Source organism: Magallana gigas, chromosome 2 (genome assembly GCF_963853765.1).
Source record: "Magallana gigas chromosome 2, xbMagGiga1.1, whole genome shotgun sequence".
Lineage (NCBI taxonomy): Eukaryota > Metazoa > Mollusca > Bivalvia > Ostreida > Ostreidae > Magallana > Magallana gigas.
The window spans coordinates 34,278,179-34,295,958 of NC_088854.1; the positions used below are offsets into that span (position 1 = coordinate 34,278,179).

Sequence of the window (17,780 nt, forward strand, 5' to 3'; positions counted from 1 at the left end):
TAACTGTCACCTGAATACCATAGCCCATACACAGAGTTGTCCAAGAATCTCATATATGCTTTAATTAAGCTTCACTCTGGAGTAAAAAAAATCTAAAACATGGTAATGACCCTCCCTCCTTCTCCTACACGAAAACTTGCAACAAGGACTATGAAATTTACAATTTTTGTGAAAAACTTTAAACTAATGAGAGAATGACCAGATATTGGAAAGGTGCAATACTCTAATGATATTAATGATGGCTATAATATACATGTTTACTTATAAACACTACCCACCATTTAAATTTTTAAAAAATGGTAGATTGCCTTATTTTAATTCTTACTTAATTTGCATTTAATCTTATGCAGAATGTCTTAAGAACAAAATTTAGCAATTTAGCTCTTCTCAGAATTTTTGACACCCCCCTCCCCCCCCCCCCCCCCAAAAAAAACAAAAAAACAAACCCCAAAACAAAACAGAAACTGAACTCGTGTATAAATACATGCACTGAGGAGAGTATAAAATTTTTGTTCATTTGAAATTTTCTTTTCAGTCTATGTTTTGTGATCAACTTCTGGCAATTCTATGACTTAAAAAGTCTAATTGCACAGTTTATACTTCAATTATGATAACAGAAAGCATTAACTTTGTGTCTTACAGAACTGAGAGCATATATCAAGATTTATATACTGTGACTAAATCTTAGTTGAAACTTAAGCTCCTTTATTTTCTAACCATACCACCAATAACTTGTGTTCTTCTTTGACTTACATGTAAGCACTGTTAAGGCCTCTCTTGACTTCATTTTATAAGTCATTGTATACAGCTAAGATTTTCTATGATTTTCACCAACAATCTAAGTACTTTCCTATTTTTCTGATCCACTGCAAGACTTTATCTATAGTCTGTCCTAAAATATTTATGTTTTTGACGATTTTTGACCAAAATACACATACCTGTGAAAGCAAGATTTCTGACGATTAGTCTAGCCCCCCCCCCCTTTCAATTTTCTTCCGACGCCACTGTGTTTTCTGATTTGTAAATTATATGCTTTGTTTTGCCTCTCCTCTAATTTGTAACTTAATAAATAAGCCACTGTATAACCTTTCCTGACTTATAAACAACACAATAGAATGTCTTGCAAAATAGTGAAAGCCATTGTAAGACATTCCCTGTCTTGCAACCAACTCTATGGTAACCCATGCAAGATCAATCCTTTCTTCCTGCAACTTATATAGCCAGAGATTGAAGCTAGTTACAAGAATTGCAGTGCTATATGTATAAAAGAGTTAGATATAAGAGGGCTGTTTTGAAATTATTGAGACATTTACTCTTACTCCCTTGGAAAAAAAGATAGACCATTGAAATTTCACCAGAAAATAAACCTGGATACTTTTTATTAGTGTGAAAATTTTGAAGTTAATGACATCATTTGTTCATTCCTGGTAAGCTTACAAAACTTACATGTTTCTTCTTACAAACAAACAGAAAACATGAACTATTCTTAATTTTTCATCTTTCCTTTTTATTTTAAAATGACAAAATGCAGTTATATATTCTCTCCATTCTTGATTTTTTGTGAAAATAATCAAGTTATTTCTTCTCAAAAGTGAAACTTCTCTTACATTCATTCTGTATAATTATATCTTGAAACTGTTGAAATCAGTGTGTAAAAAGTAGTTTTAATTCTAGCTGAGCAATCAGTAAATAAAACCCGATTAACTCAGAAGCTTTTCACCACTTCCAATCATAAAGTTTTTGTTTAAACAATTGCTTGGCCAAAAAAGGTCTTTTTCCGAGATAACCATCAATTTACTACCAATTTGATGTATATTCGCTGCGCCTCCTTGACATCAGATTTCAGCTTGGTAAATATTTTGTACTCTCTCCGTGTTTCAACTTGAACACTAGTAAAACTAGTGTAAAACTAGATATGGATTTAGTGTTTTGTAAGTGTATTACTGCATTTCTATTCTCTAGATTTAAGTTTTTAAAGTTGCATATCAAATTGGATATTAAATAAAATTGTAATATTACAAGAAAATTCTGTAATGATTTCATTTGAATTTAATTAGTTTAATTAAAACTAAAGGTACTGTGAGCAAGCTCACAAATGATAATTAACCCCCCCCCCCCCCATCCCTGCTAAGAAAATATAATATCTCAAGTATTTCTTTACTGGAATGAAATGGATGTACCAATTTATGTTCTTATAGTGACCTTGAACGTGCAAAAATGACCAAAACTCAAAGTCTTAACATATTTCTAGGTCATATGCAATCTGTGAAGTAGGAAACTTCTTATCAATATTACAAGATACAGCCTAAACAGGAATAGTGCATTTTTAGTGACAATGACCTTGAACTTTCAAACATGATCTATATGTTTAAAATCATGAAAATCCTCATGCCATAAGCAATCTTTGTGTGATGCAAGAACTTCCCATGTTTCTCCATAAGAAAGATATAGAACAGACATGAATTATGCGCTTTTCCTTCCAGTGACCTTGAACTTGTCCTAATGACCTTGGCTTAAGATCATAACACAGCCTCAGTTCATAATTTAGCAATCTTTGCAGGAATAGGAATTTCCAATTTTCTCCATAAGAAAGATATAGACCGGACACAAATTATGCACTTTTCCTTCCAGGGACCTTAAACTTGCACATATGACCTTGGGTCAAAATCATGACATAGCCTAAGGTCACATATGGAACGGACATGATTGCAGGCACAGACAGAAGGGGAGGCGGACAATATGATGCGGACAATGTGATTCCTATATTAATATCCTTTCTTTCCCATGCTCTTCTCAGAATATATACAACTGCAGAAATACTGGTTACTTGTCTTCATTTATTTTACCATCATAATTATTTAATAATTTTAATGAGTTAATGTCCATCAATTGATACAAAAGGAGATTAGAATAATCACTGTCAATTGATGACTTGTTATTTAACTGCTTAGATGACGCTTCATCCTGGGTAAATTATTTCATATCATTTAGTAAAATAGGATGTGTGTAATCACTTTGCTATATATGTGAATTGACAATAAATATAAATAATTGAAAGCTATGTTTAAAAGTTATTTAATATTGCTGTGTTAATATTCATAAATATTTATTTAATATAAAAATTGATATTGCTACGCGATATAAGTATCTGCAGTTTATAAATCAAATATACATGTAATTTTGTTTTCTGGTACCCATGCAGGTATGAATTTAAGTTCTCCTAAAGATATTGTACCTTAAAATTAGGCTATTAATGGGGACTACATCTTCTTCAGTGTACCACTTTTCCTCAGCATTACCAGGCAAAGTTTAATGGGCCAGTTGATAAAGGGAAATAAATTATTAAATATTCTAAAAACTTAAAATAAGAAATTTTTTCCTCCGGGTAGTAATTTTTTCCTGGATGATCAGGACAGGGGAAAAAATATATAATTTGCTTGAAGATGACCTTAGTTTAATTCAATAACTACATATTTGTCTATTAATATCTATTTCAAACTTGCATACATGCAGTGACCATGAACTCTCTCTGACTTTCCTTCTCTCTTCAGCAAGCAATAGTTGTTACAAACACCTGTAAGAGTTAATCCCCTTGACTTTTAGACTCTCCAGCCAAACAAAGAAAATGGCAGCCATTATGGACAATGTCCACTGCATGGGAAGCAAATTCAAGTCTATTCAGCAGTAGACCTTTGGTTGGAAAAAAAAATAGGAGAGTTGTTTTATCAAACCCTGAAGGTAATATCTACATTCTTCAATGAAAATGCTGTATGCAGCTTGCAAAGGATTTAATGTTAGCTTTTATTGTGATATGTCTTATTTTCCCCTTTGGCTAATATAAAGGTCACTTTATTGAATGAAGTTGTTTGACTGCATGAATAAATATTTTTTTTATGTTTTCAATTTTTTAATCATCACCCTAATACTCTGAAAGATAAATAAATATATATATATATATACTCAAATGTTTTTTTCTACAGCAGTGGTGGATGAAAATAACAGATTGATAAAAGTTTGAAAATTGAAATATTAAGCTAATATTTTCTCTCACATTTTTTAATGATAATTAAAAAATGTAGTCCATATTTTTAATTTATCATTGAAAAAATACCTTTTTTTCCTCAAAATTGCATTACGCTAAAATTATAAAGGATAGAAATAGCGACGTTTGAGAGTTAATATCATGTTTATAATGAACAGACGTGCCTTCATTTATGGCTTTACATGGACACAGAGATTCCGGATAAGCATATGGGATCTTCTTGAGCAATTTAACAAGGTATGGTTTTTAACTGTTAATTGTTGGAAAATCAATTATCTGAATGATAAAACAAAAATTGCCTATTTATTTGTGCTAAATGTTTACAATATGCTCTTGCACTGAGATACATTACGAAATTTTGTGTGCAAGTGCATCTATGAAAAGAGAAAATAACTGCATGTGCAAACGCACCCTGTCACAAGAAAACCTGATTCTGATCATATATTTGGTACGGTTTGAAATTTATTTTGACAATTTACATTATATATATGCTGCGCAGGCGCAATCTGACCAGCTCATATCTGCGCAATCGCGGCGCCTCCAGACACAGAATGAGATCCCCAAATTTTCAATCCGCCAAACCATTCCTAACTTTGTTAAATAATGTGAAAGTTTCGTAAGCCAAATTAATTTTTGAAGAAAAAATCAATTTAACTTACATTCATATCAAAATCAAAGTCTGCAGGTATCCATACTTGTCACAATTTTTCCGCAAGTAATTAAAAAGAGACTGTACCAATCAATCTCATTACTTACCATGGTTTTTTTCAGGTTATGATCAAGTTCCAATCAAAATGCACAAGCAGCCAATGGAATTTATGGTCAAGGAGCAAGTAATCACTGAACATGCAGTAATTTATTTTAGAGTTATTCCCCTTTATACAGTAATGGAAAATAGATTCAATACTTACATTTCTTCTCTCTGCAGAAAACAAGTGCTCTCTCTGCAAGATAATAGAAAAAGATATAATATTTTTCATTTCACTGGTCACGTAGCTGCGGTTTTCAAATTATGAAATAATTTTCCTTTTTCAGACCAAAGTGAGATAATTTTTCTGAGACACAGGAAAGGTCAAGAAAATTATTTCCAGACACGGAGGAAATTTTCCTTGATGTTATTCATCTTTCCCATCTTCAACCGAAAGAGCGAAATGCGAAGGTTAGTTCACTCTGAAGAAATGCGAACTTAGTATAGAATGCAAGGGTATTACAAGGAAAGAAAGGAGGAGGGTCAGACTAAACACATCTACATCCACGAAAACCATGCCGGCCCAGCCAACGTTGGCGCATGCGCTTGTCCCTTGCTAAATCTTGCAGACCCCAAATGAAAAAAGTTACGAGACATACATCATAAAATAATTCTGAAAAATACTGCATTGCATTTATTTTGGAGTTCTTGATAAAGGAATATGAAATACCAAATTACAGATGGTTTTCTCAACGTCGCCATCCTCTTCAAATTTTGATCAATCATATTAGAAAGAAAAAAGGAATGGTGAAAACCTAAAATAATCATTCAAGAAAGTATAATTTTCTTCATTACATACAAAAAAAAGATAACCTTATGGATAATCTAAAATCGTTTCACAGATATAGACCTATATTAACAATCATGGCGGTCGGTAATGCCGACCACTGCGCAAGCGCGTACATCGTGAATTTCTTTTGGTGTCCCCACATTCCATTTTAAAATTTAAAACAGTATATACTATGCAATATATCTGATATAAAACAAAAATCTTATAAATACCTCCCCCGCAAAAAATGATTAATATCACATTGTAAATGTAGGAAAGTGATTTGATTTCTAAAGCAAAATGAAAAAAATCTCCTTCCGTTAGTATAAATTCTTCTGACATTATCTTTTAAGATTCATTCACTGATATTTATAGTGAAACGTTATAGTAAAAATATATTTAGCTATAATCAATAATTAGAAATATTTATAACAACAAAATTTGCTGAGACTTAAAAAGTTTTGTAACAGAAGTGCGCACGCGCCACGTTCGTGTTCATGAAGTTGGTAGCCCCAGTCTGACCATGGTGCGGCGATATTAAAATCATGTTTAATGTATGGCAGAGTTTTAAAATATTTGATGGAATTATTTTTTTTTTTGGAAATTATGAAAACTAACCTTTGATATAGAAATACACTGTCCACTAATGATGTTTAATTATCATGCCTTTTTAAACAAATGAGGCACCCTAACATGTGAACTGCATGGCTTCAACTATGGCGCATGCGTCGGCTTAAATTTTCTGTGTCACATTCTCCTTAAAAAATCCTCTAGATGGATATAAGCACCTTTTACTTCTACATCTATGTTAATTTCTTTTTGAATGTCGAAAACAGTTTTGACTTATTTTGTACATGCGCAGTGCACCACCGACATAAGTTATGCACAATGCTGGTCAAAGAAAACTGTGCATAAGATATATCTCTATGACCTTCGACTTATATTTAGCTGAAGTCTCTGTTTGTTATTATTTAATGATTTAATAAACATATTTCATTTGTATGATTTGCAAAAGTAAAACAATCCCAATTGAAACTTTTTTACTTATCAAAAAGAACAAGTCAGGAGAAACATGAGGTACGCCATCCGCCATCTTGTTCATTAAAAGCCCAATACCTGACTAAATTTTCATTATATGGATTACGGATGAGAGACATTACAAAAAGTTACCTTGTTTACAGATAAATGTTTACTTAATCCTGTCTATCATCCATCAGCTGGTATTATCCTGAGAGACAACGCTACAACCAGAACCTGACTTTCACTGCATCCAACATGGCGACCCACATACTACACACAAGGTAGACCTTCAGGCGGGAAGAATAAATATGCGCCAAAATTATGAATACTATAACTGACCTTCTTCACTCCAAACACATCTCTCGTTGGTGCTTTATTGCAGATACTTTAAATGTATAACAATGAAACCAGGTGCCACTTGTGCTTAAAAGTGCACCTTTTGCACAATTTATGCACTGACGCCCTCCAGGGTCACATTGGATTCAATTTTAAAATTAAACTTTTATCTTAAGAAGTTGACATCGGCTGTTACTGCAAAGTATTCCTTGAAATGTATGTCCCAGTATATGGCTCATCAGTTTTCATTCATAGTTTAACACCTGTGCAAGTAGATCAATTTTTAATACTTTTTTTTCCATTCCAGATCATCAATGTCCATTCCAGACAGTCTATTTAGAGCTTGTCTTTAATCAACCTTGAACTCCAACAACTGACAAATGCTTGTCTGACCTACAAAAGTTAGTCTCAGTAGAAAATGTCCAACGATTACATACAAGTAGGTGGTTATATTACATCCAGACACAACAAATATGCTACACAGTGGGCTAAGCACTCCATGCTTCACATCCTTCTGAGTTCAAACAAGCTGCATGTTCACAGACTACACATCAAGCGCCAGTATGTATGGTCTTTAGGAATACAGAATGGTAAAAAAAAATGGCGGTCTAGCACGTCACGCCCTGCAATCACAACTCACTGTGAATGGTCTCGTACATAAGCGCTGGAAAAGCAAAGGTAGAACCCCACCTCAGATTCACAAAAATGGCGCTTTTCGGAAACGGATGTCTTCATTTATAGATGCCATGCAAACAATTCACGAAAATCTCCCTCGAATTCTTCGTGCGCATGCGTTGCATAGAAAATATCCCTGTACCACTCACATTTTTTCCTCTTATTTGTCTAAAATCAGATTTGAACATTTCAAAAGATTTCGTACCAAGCTTTCTTTTTTGAAATCTTAAGTTGAAAGTATATGTCACAAAGCCTTAAAGTTACGCCATTTTGAAATATTCAAATGGGGGAAGTACACGTTGCCATGCTTGATTTAAGAATTCACTACTTATTATGTCTACTATGCCTTTTTTATCACTAGCTAGAGCACAACTGATCTAGAGTCTAAAATAAGACGACACCCATACATAGACACAAAAGAGCCGACAACCACTCTAGTGGATAAGACGCCATACTATACAAAGCATAAGCACATTTTATCACCATCAGTCATGATCTACACAAAATTAGCTTATTTCTCTCATTTCAAATTAAACAAGATTACAACTTTGCTGAATTATTATCTCTACATAAACCACTTTACAAATTGTTAACAAATATTACCACCTGACTCCACAATCAACAGAAAATACACCATTTCTTCTAATAATTAATGCTACCGGTCTAATGGCGTTTCCAAAGGGAGCTTACTCATGCTGTCCTAGACAGAGAATTCAAATATTAGCTGGCTGTCTGAAAACAGTGGGCCACTTGGTGTATGCTATACTGCAGGGTCACAATGAATACTGATGTCACAGTTGTTTGTGAATTCTCTTGTCTGGGATGTATTCAAAATAGGAGGAGGGGCTTAACTGGAGAGTGCTTCTGCACAGGGCTCCTAAAAAACAATTACTGAATGCTTTTTAATGACACTGATGAACTACTGTTTAAATATTCAAATTCAAGAATATTCTACATTAAGTGCAGATGCATCTTAGATTTTTCTCTCTCTGAATATAGACAACAGTGGAGAATCTTTCAACAGATAGGTTGTACACAGAATAAATGCAATCATTCTTTTAAAAAATCTTTCTAGCTCAGCAAGATATTTAAAGAAGGGAACATGTAATACAAAGCCTTTTAAACTTCTCTCAATTTGATTGGATATTGCTTAATAGCTAAAAGCACACCCCCATATCAGTAGTTTAAACGAGGTCAGACTGCCTCAGTCTAATATAACATGTGTCTGCACTACAAGTTTTATACAAATTTATTCAATATGGCTGAACTTCCCTATTACGCCATGAGACCTGTCTAGAAGATTTGTGATATGAGTCATGAAAAACTACAAAAAGCTGATTACCTTGCAACAGAAATATTAATATCCAAAACAGTGATACAATTTTCCTCTCACCAAATGAGACACAAAAGGCAGCTTACCCCTTTGAAGTACAATGCTGTGTGTGTGCTACAAAAATATTCTTGCGAGCTAGGGAGTTCCGTTCAAGCTAAAGGAGATATATTTTGGCGCAAATCCACGTGGCGCGAAAGTTCAAATTTGAATTTTTAAAAGTTGTGATATTTTCGAGATTCTAGTCACAGGTGGACTTCATAATGTAGATATATATGTTTCTGGAGTTCTTCATTACAATTTAATTATGGAATTTATGTTTACAGGTCACCGGTAAGCCGGAAACCAGAAACCAGGTAAAATTCTCTCAGTATAATTCCAGTTAAGATGCCCCAGATGGGATTTAATTGAATAAGAATTTTAAAGAAGAAGAAAAAGAGAAAGAGATTTGATTAAATTTGTTGATGATTCAGCAATGTTTGTATTTGTTGTGGTTGAGTACATTTACAATTAAATAAACATGTAAATCAATCAAGATTTTTGTTAGATTTTTTGTTTGGTTTTATTTTCCTTCAACTTTTTCAAATGCTCATAACAGCTGGATTGATATCACAGCAAAAGCAAGATAAAGCTTTACAAAAACCCATAAGGAAAAAGTCTTCAACAAAGCTACATTTTTTTTTACTGAAAATCGTTTATAGAGGAACTTGCTGACAACAACCAATTTTATATCCTGTTCATTGTGTCAGGATGCACTTTGTGTAGAGATCAACATTTGGATAAAAACATTGATGACAGCAGGTCTTGTTCAAATGGCTCAGTGTTTAAGATATCAAGAAAAGTAGAGCATAACCAGTGGGATGGATTGAAGGCAAATACTTTCATACCTCATGGCTGAAATACTGTAAAGTTTCGAATTCTCAATTATGAAAACAAATCACAACCAGTTTAACAGCCTATAATAAAGTTATTTACTTTCAAAAGTACTTCAAACCTCAAAAATTTTACAAGGTACTTTAAACTAAACTACATTTCCAAATGATCTTTTAATCAAACTATACTTTTAAAAGTTCTTGTAAATAATCAAACTATACTTCTAGAGAAACTATTAAAGTGTTTATGAAAAAATACATCTGCTGCAATCGTCTTCTACAAGTGCACATAACCGCAAGCTCAGCACACTGCATCACACTCACAACTTTAAACTTTCAAATCCTCTTTGATCAATCTCCTGTAGTGATTCCAATTAATTATCAAGTCTAAATCACACATATGACTGATCCATGTACACACTCACACACACATACACACAAATCACAGCTCATCTGTGCCCTGCAAACATGTTTTCAGTCAATCCATCATATCCTGCCTAGCTTAACCACCAGAAAGTGATGTCTCCAGAACAGCCATACAATGCAGTCCTCACTGCTAGCACAGGCAGTGAGTACATCATCTCAAACATGTCATAGAACAAAGTCTTACTGATCCAAGTTAATCAAGTTTGAACAAAAAAAACCATCTTCCCCCAAACAAAAAAAGAAAAAAAAATTAACCAATTGGAGAAAAGGTCGGGAAATAATGTTATAACAAAGAAATTTTGATAAAACAATCTTTGTTGCATTTTGCAATGCTTTTTTATATAGGTATTGCCACAGCATTATAATTGAGTTCTAACATTAATTATATAGCAAACCTAAAGTAAGGTAACAATGGCTTCATTGTTTATTTATATATATATCTTGGGCTTTTGTTATGCATGATACCTGTGTGATAATACCAGTGACCTGAGTGGTATTTAAATTCCTTGTCAAACCTGCCAGAACTTTCAGTACACCTAATGACACATCCTATATATGTGAACAGGATCAGTAATGGCAATGAAGTGTTATGCAAATGTTTTGGCAACACAGGTTTTTATAATATAAAAATTAATCTTATTTTGCATCTTGAACACACACTTCATTTTTCTATTGTAAAAGAAAACATCTTTATCATCTGGAAATTCTAAAAAGTTGAGTTATTCCATACAAGATATATCCTATATTTACCTGTAATTTAATTATGTATTATGCATTTATTTAGTCAAAATCTAAATAATTAATGTGATGATACAAACTTAGCATATATTCATTCTTAACTAGACATGTTGAGATGGTGACCATCTAAAGGGGCCCCATTTAAATAATGGACATTAGGATAAATCATTTCAGAGAATTTTTCTTTGACCTTAACCTATGACTTTTAATTCAAGGTCATTGCGCACCCCCTTACCTACAGGCATTCTTTTGGTTTAATCTAAGATTAAGCCTCTGGGAGATAATTCAAAGTCTAAAACTCGATTTTAAAGAGATGTGCTATTATCTTCACATTTGACCTTGAAACTTGGTTCAAGGTCACCGCATACCCTTTACCCAATAGTCTGTTTATGTGAAGTATGAACCACATACATACTCCCTAAGGGGAGAGTATATACGCATGTGAACAAAAATTTTATGCATGGTTAGATATGATCTTGACCTAGAAACTTCATTCAAGGTCACTACACACTTTTTGACCAAAGACACTCTGCGGGTTAAGTATTAACCTTAGACCTAAAAACTTTGTTCAAGGTCACAGCACACCCTTTACCCAAAGGCACTCTGTAGGTGAAGTACTAGTCAGATTGGATGAAGGGAGAAAAGATATACTCTGGACAATTGATCCTGGACTGACAGATTGATCAAAATAGGTCGCCTGCAGAGCAAGTCCCTTATTATCTTTTTTCAATATATTTATCTGTACGCTAGCAAGTAATGACATTCTTACTATTTTGTTTTATTTCATGATGCTAATAGTTTGACCCCTTGAATCAAGGACATGACACAGTGTCAGATATCTAAGCATTAGAATAAATAAATTTACTTTTATTATCTTGACCTTTAATTAGCAAAAATTTTGATTGAAGATGATGACACATCCTTGAATTATATATGTAAATGACAAGTTTGCCTTTTTTGTGCCCTTCATTTACAATTTATAACTTCAACAAGAAATGCTTGTAAAACAAAAATATTATTATTACATGTATAAAAGTTCAATCATTTTTATTACTGCTTTAAAGATACTGGTAAAACAATCAAAGTACTGAAGTACTGATGGGAGTTGATTTTATCGATTATTATTTATTTTAAAATCACTTTATCTTGCATGGCAATTAGTTTCTAGTTTGTATTTGAATTACACACTTTTTTATAATATGAATTTTTAGACTTTACCGACAAGAATTTCGAGAAACCCCAAATGAATCATGTTGTATAATATTTATAAAGATAGATTTAAACTACTAGTATGTATTAGTTATCGAAACAAGTCTAAAAATTGTATGGATCCAAGCACTATTGATATCGAACTCTAGTCTCGTTTAACTAGACGCACGGCTGTCTCTGTTAATATCCAACAAGCAAGAGAGCCCTCTCTCTGCATGTCGCAGATTTACGGAGACAGTCGAGTGTCTGGTTGAACACGACTATATTAACTCTGGCGTAGGTATACATGAGACTACAAAAATATCTAAATTGTTCGTATTATATAAAATTTGACTACAGGTGAATCTCGATAACTCGAACTTCAGGGGACAGTTATTTAACTTCGAGAGATCAAGAGTACGAGAGATCGAAAGTTTAAAAAAAATTCCGGTCTTTTGGTTCTAAAATTATAGTAGCCGGAAATTTATAATTATAACGCACATGGAAGGATAGTCCGACATGATTTCAATCGTATTTTCTGCTACATTACTTCAATTTAAACAATACAGAACTTAGTTGTGTGGTTATTAAGTGTATTTTTTCACGTTTAAAACTTTTAAGCATATTATGTTTTCTTTATCATAACGTTAGAATATTTTAAATAAAGAGCAGTTTACCGTCACTTTCTCAAGTCGTTGAAATTAATAGATTAGTTACAAATTACCTATCTACCCTTTGAAGGAAGCAAGGGGTAGTGTCCCTTACGTAATCAACCAATTAACACTACCACGCTAGCCCCCCAGGAGTTCACTCAACCATCCAGGTAAGGTCCACGCGGAGCTATTTTTATACGCTTGATCAGCCGCGTGTGTACACAGCAACCAGTACGAGTTATCAAGAGTGAAAAACAATGAAATATGTATAACGGGACCCAGGTTTTACTTCTAGAGATCAAGAACTTCGAGAGATCAGAGTTTGAGAGATCAAGAGTAAATTTGCTTAAAGTTATATAGAGAAAAAAATCGGGACCGTGAGTTCACTTCGAGAGATCAAGAACTTCGAGAGATCGAAGTTCGAGCCATCGAGTGTCACCTGTATTTTCAAAGTGTTTATAGATAGTTCCCTTGAAAAACAATGCTTCAGCATACATTATATCGATTTTTTTTCTATTATTTTCAAGAACTTAGTCTTGTCAGCGGTGATGATTTGTGCTTACTTCCAAACACTGTTTCACTTTTGGTTTGCCAGAGTAACTGCATAGGAGAGTTGATTAAAATCAACTCCCAAAAATTGACAGTTATACATCAATTGACCCTGCTATGACCCAGAAATCAGTGGAGGCAATCCATCTTGACATGGTCATCCTCAGGTATGGTGTGATGTCTGTGCAATAAGGAGCTCTCAAGGTGTTGTTTATAAACAATAATTGAAATTGGCAAAGATAAGAATCTGCTTGGTGATTCCCCCCCCCCCCCTTATATATATTCCTCTAGAACAAAATGCCAAGATGCTCACTATAGAGTCTCGTACATCACTGTGACAACTCTGTGGCATCTTCACTGGATGTACATGTAGTTGGGTTGTCTTGAGGTTTGATCACAAACAATATGCTTTTCCTGGCTGTGCATTTTGAATACATATGGTAGAAAGGTAAAAGGGTCACTATGAAAGTGCAGTAAGGCCTCCAACATCGCCATAGAAACTCCATTGGCATGCCTAAGGGATGCACATGATTAAAGTATATAGAGACACAATGGTAGCTAGTAGACTGTATTTGAGAGTCTTAGAGAATATCACTGTTTTACCCAGTAAGGAGGGACATTGTGTGATACAGTCATACAAATTTTAGCATGTTGTAAGCACTCATCATGAGCTAAGTCAATTGCCAATTAGAACTGGTTGGGACAGCAGTAACATATTGCAGCAGCACATCATAAATGCCTTGATCATTGTCAGGATGCTGTGACATCTTCATCTTGTGAAAATTTTATATAAAATTGCAACACTATTCAGAATTTTTATGCAAGATCATAGTAATTCCAGATATTTAAACAACGCTGCATGTAATATCTCTTCTGGAACATAATCCTTTGTGACAGAGCATTTACACCCCTCATGTGGTACTAATACTGATCAATGTCTGAACATGCATACTTAAACGTAAACTCTAAATGGATGGTTGCATAAAAAATATCATTTCTTGATGTAAAGATATTTTAACATTTAAGTCCCAGCTAATAAGAGATTAATTATTGGTCCACCTGGGGTCAAATATTCGACCTGCAAAACTTTTCCTGGAAATATTAATTTTAATCAACTTCGAAGCCTTGTTAAATTCTATTCAGTTTAAAGGAGTTGTGCTGAAAAACAATTGGTATTTCAATTGTAATATTCAATGATAGCAAAACTTGTTAGTTCAACTTAGGAAAAATTCAACCAAAAAAATTGAATCTGAAATTCAGGAGTTCAACTGTTAGACAAAGAATAGAATTGAAATTTTCTTTAAATATGCAAATCTACACATTATATGTCTTTATTAACTTCGAAGTTTCTTGACAATCTAATCAGTGGTTTTAAATGAGTGACTTGACAAAAATGGGACTGATTGAAGGACTGATTGACTTGCCAAAAACATTATTATTCCCCTCTAATTCATTATAGCTGGTATAATGCATATTGCCAAAATTAATGAAAATGGAATGCTAGCATTAAAAGTTTACAATTCTTACATTTACATTTGGGGCATTCAGAATATGATAAAATTTAAGATACTAAACTAGAAAGCTTTTCACACATTATAATGCTTTGTACCAAGTTTGGTTTAAATTAATTCCTCAGGGTCTCTGGAGATGATGAGAATGTGAAGAGTTTATGACAACAAAAATGCACAAGACAAAAAAAAATGACAGACAATGGACTAATTTTGATAAGAAAGGCTGGTGCACGTCTATGACTCAGGTGAGCTAAAATAACAAGAGGCCCATGGGCCACATTGCTCACAATATGGATGATAAAATCAGCTTAATGGAGACATAATACAAACTATCTGGAAAATGTACAATAATACATTTAGATCCTGTATAAATAAAATCCATTTTTTTCCCCTGGATATTCCTATGTTTATAATCATTAGTCCCTTTTCTAACAGGATGATTTTATATTCATATCACATGTTAAGTATTGCAGTCCTCAAAAGATCCTTAACAATTGTTTATATATGGGATATAAACCTACATCAAAATCTGAACCTTCTTGTGAAACCGAAGAATTGTCCTGGGGCCAAAGTCTTAACAATTATAAAGAATCATCTGGCTGATTAGTTTCTGAGAAGAAGAATTTTAAATATTTACTCTATATATTCCTATGTTAAACTTTGACCCCCCATTGTGGCCCCACCCTACCCCCGTGGGCCATGATTTTCACAACTTTGAATCTACACTACCTGAGGATATTTCCACACAAGTTTCAGCTTTCCTGGCTGATTAGTTTCTGAGAAGATTTTTAAAGATTTACTCTATATATTCTTGTTTAACTTTAACATCTCTCCATTGTGGCCCCACCCTACCCCCCGTGGGTCATGAATTTCACAACTTTGAATCTATACTTCCCGAGGATGCTTCCACACAAGTTTCAGCTTTCCTGGCTGATAAGTTTCTGAGAAGATTTTTAAAGATTTACTCTATATATTCCTATGTAAAAATTCAACCCTCCATTGTGGCCCCACCCTACCCCCCGTGGGTCATGATTTTCACAACTTTGAATCTACACTACCTGAGGATATTTCCACACAAGTTTCAGCTTTCCTGGCTGATTAGATTCTGAGAAGAAGATTTTTTTTAAAGATTTACTCTATATATTCCTATGTTAAACTTTGACCCTCCATTGTGGCCCCACCCTACCCCCGTGGGTCATGATTTTCACAACTTTGAATCTATACTATCCGAGGATGCTTCCACACAAGTTTCAGCTTTCCTGGCTTAATGGTTCTTGAGAAGACGATTTTTGAAAATTTCTCAAAAATTTTCATTAATTTCTAATTATCTCCCTTTGAAAAAGGGTGTGACCCTTAATTTTCACAACTTTGAACCCCCTTTGCCTAAGGATGATTTGTGCTAAGTTTGGTTGAAATTGGTCCAGTAGTTCTTGAGATGTTGAAAAAGTGAAAAGTTTACGGACGGACAGACAGACGACAGACAAAATGTGATCAGAAAAGCTCACTTGAGCTTTCAGCTCAGGTGAGCTAAAAATGAGAAAAGTTCATGCATTCGCAAACTATGATGCTGATGTGATAGGAAGAATTAGGGTCAGAAAGGCTCACAATATTAATTTTCACTACACACGAACTCTTACAATAACCTTGTTATTGATTACCTTTGACCCAGGACCATGAAGTTCACAAAGTTTGAAGATAATTCTTTAATTTATATCCCTTGCCAACTGTTTATTAATTTGCCAAGGATTAATCTCAGAGCATATTCACCAAATGATCCATAAGGTTCTGTTTTTAGATTTCACTGAACCCTTTAATTGTCTTGCAGTTATTTCTTAAGTATAAAATGTAAATTAATTAAGTCCAAGCAAATTTCGAAGTCAAAACGTTATAATATTTGACACTTTAGCCTTTATATAGTGCTTACATTGTTAATTAATTTGTTGTCAAAATACTGTAAGGAATAAATAGTAAGTTATATATTTAACTATTTCTTTCCATAATTAAAACATCACAATATGGAGGTGTCCACTACTTCTTTAGTTATACAATTTGATTTTTTAAAAATCCTAATTGACCTATAAATACACAACAAATGTGGAGTCACCTTGCAAAAGTGTTATTTTGAAGCTCATTTTGATTTTGATAGATACAGGTTCTTTGCTTGGACCATAGACTGGGAAGAACAATACACAGCTAAAGGAAAAGTTTCTCTGTTACAATGAGCGAACACTGTAAAGTGGCAGACTGACAGTGAAAGTCAAGGCCAAGTGTTCGCTTCAGTGATGCATAAAATCTAATTCAGGGCAATGACCTGCCACTATAGCCTATATAGGTTAGATGTAGAGAAACTTGGGAGCTTAAAGTCTACTACAGACTAAATGTTCTCAATTTATGATACAGAAATAACACTCACATGAAAATCTTCTATCTTTATCCTACAGTAGTCTTCCAATGAAATCTACAATGAAAAAAGATATACCATAATGTATTTAGTATTTTATAGTAGGAAAAGAGGATGAATACACTTATGAAAACATGGATGAACAGGGAATCTAACCCCGGACCCCTGAAACTCTTGTCAGGAGCTCTACCACGTCTGAGCTATACCCAGACCGATATTGAGGATCCATATAGCCCCAACTACTACATTCATTTCTCCTTAAATGCATGCATGATCTTTGCCCTCAAAGAACACCCCAGGTTATTCCCTTGGTAGGATTTAACTGTCAGATCCAGGGGCAGGTCACGACATCAATTGAAGTAGAAAAGGAGGAATGAGCATATAAACACAATGCAAACATTATGGCTGGACCTGGAATCAAAACTGCGACCCTTGCAACTCTTGTCAGGAGCTCTACTACTGAGCTACCCAGGCCGATCAACTACTGCAATGTGTTGTGCTTTTCTGGTTCTTGGATAAAAC

General features: G+C 33.9%; 1 protein-coding gene and 1 long non-coding RNA gene across 9 annotated transcripts in view; one reads left to right on the top strand and one right to left on the bottom strand.

The window, feature by feature from the left end:
- Positions 1–17,780, bottom strand: part of LOC105335230 (uncharacterized) — a 58,288-nt gene that overhangs the window by 24,214 nt on the left and 16,294 nt on the right. For all 3 annotated transcript variants that reach the window (XM_066076313.1, XM_066076314.1, XM_066076315.1), the window contains exons 2-3: positions 17,271–17,315; positions 4,954–4,986 (exon numbers count right to left, since the gene is read on the bottom strand). In XM_066076313.1, coding sequence (XP_065932385.1) covers positions 4,954–4,986; positions 17,271–17,315 — 78 coding nt within the window. The remainder of the gene's footprint in view (positions 1–4,953; positions 4,987–17,270; positions 17,316–17,780) is intronic.
- On the top strand, positions 3,593–9,466 carry LOC117681419 (uncharacterized). 6 transcript variants are annotated; one of them, XR_004596081.2, is made up of 7 exons: positions 3,593–3,738; positions 4,201–4,279; positions 4,814–4,893; positions 5,078–5,201; positions 6,741–6,860; positions 7,223–7,354; positions 9,247–9,463. It is a non-coding gene; the product is annotated as an uncharacterized lncRNA (long non-coding RNA). The 6 variants fall into 6 exon arrangements; XR_004596085.2 differs by having other exon boundaries at positions 7,223–7,316; XR_010711042.1 differs by adding an exon at positions 3,981–4,012 and having other exon boundaries at positions 3,599–3,738; positions 7,223–9,466.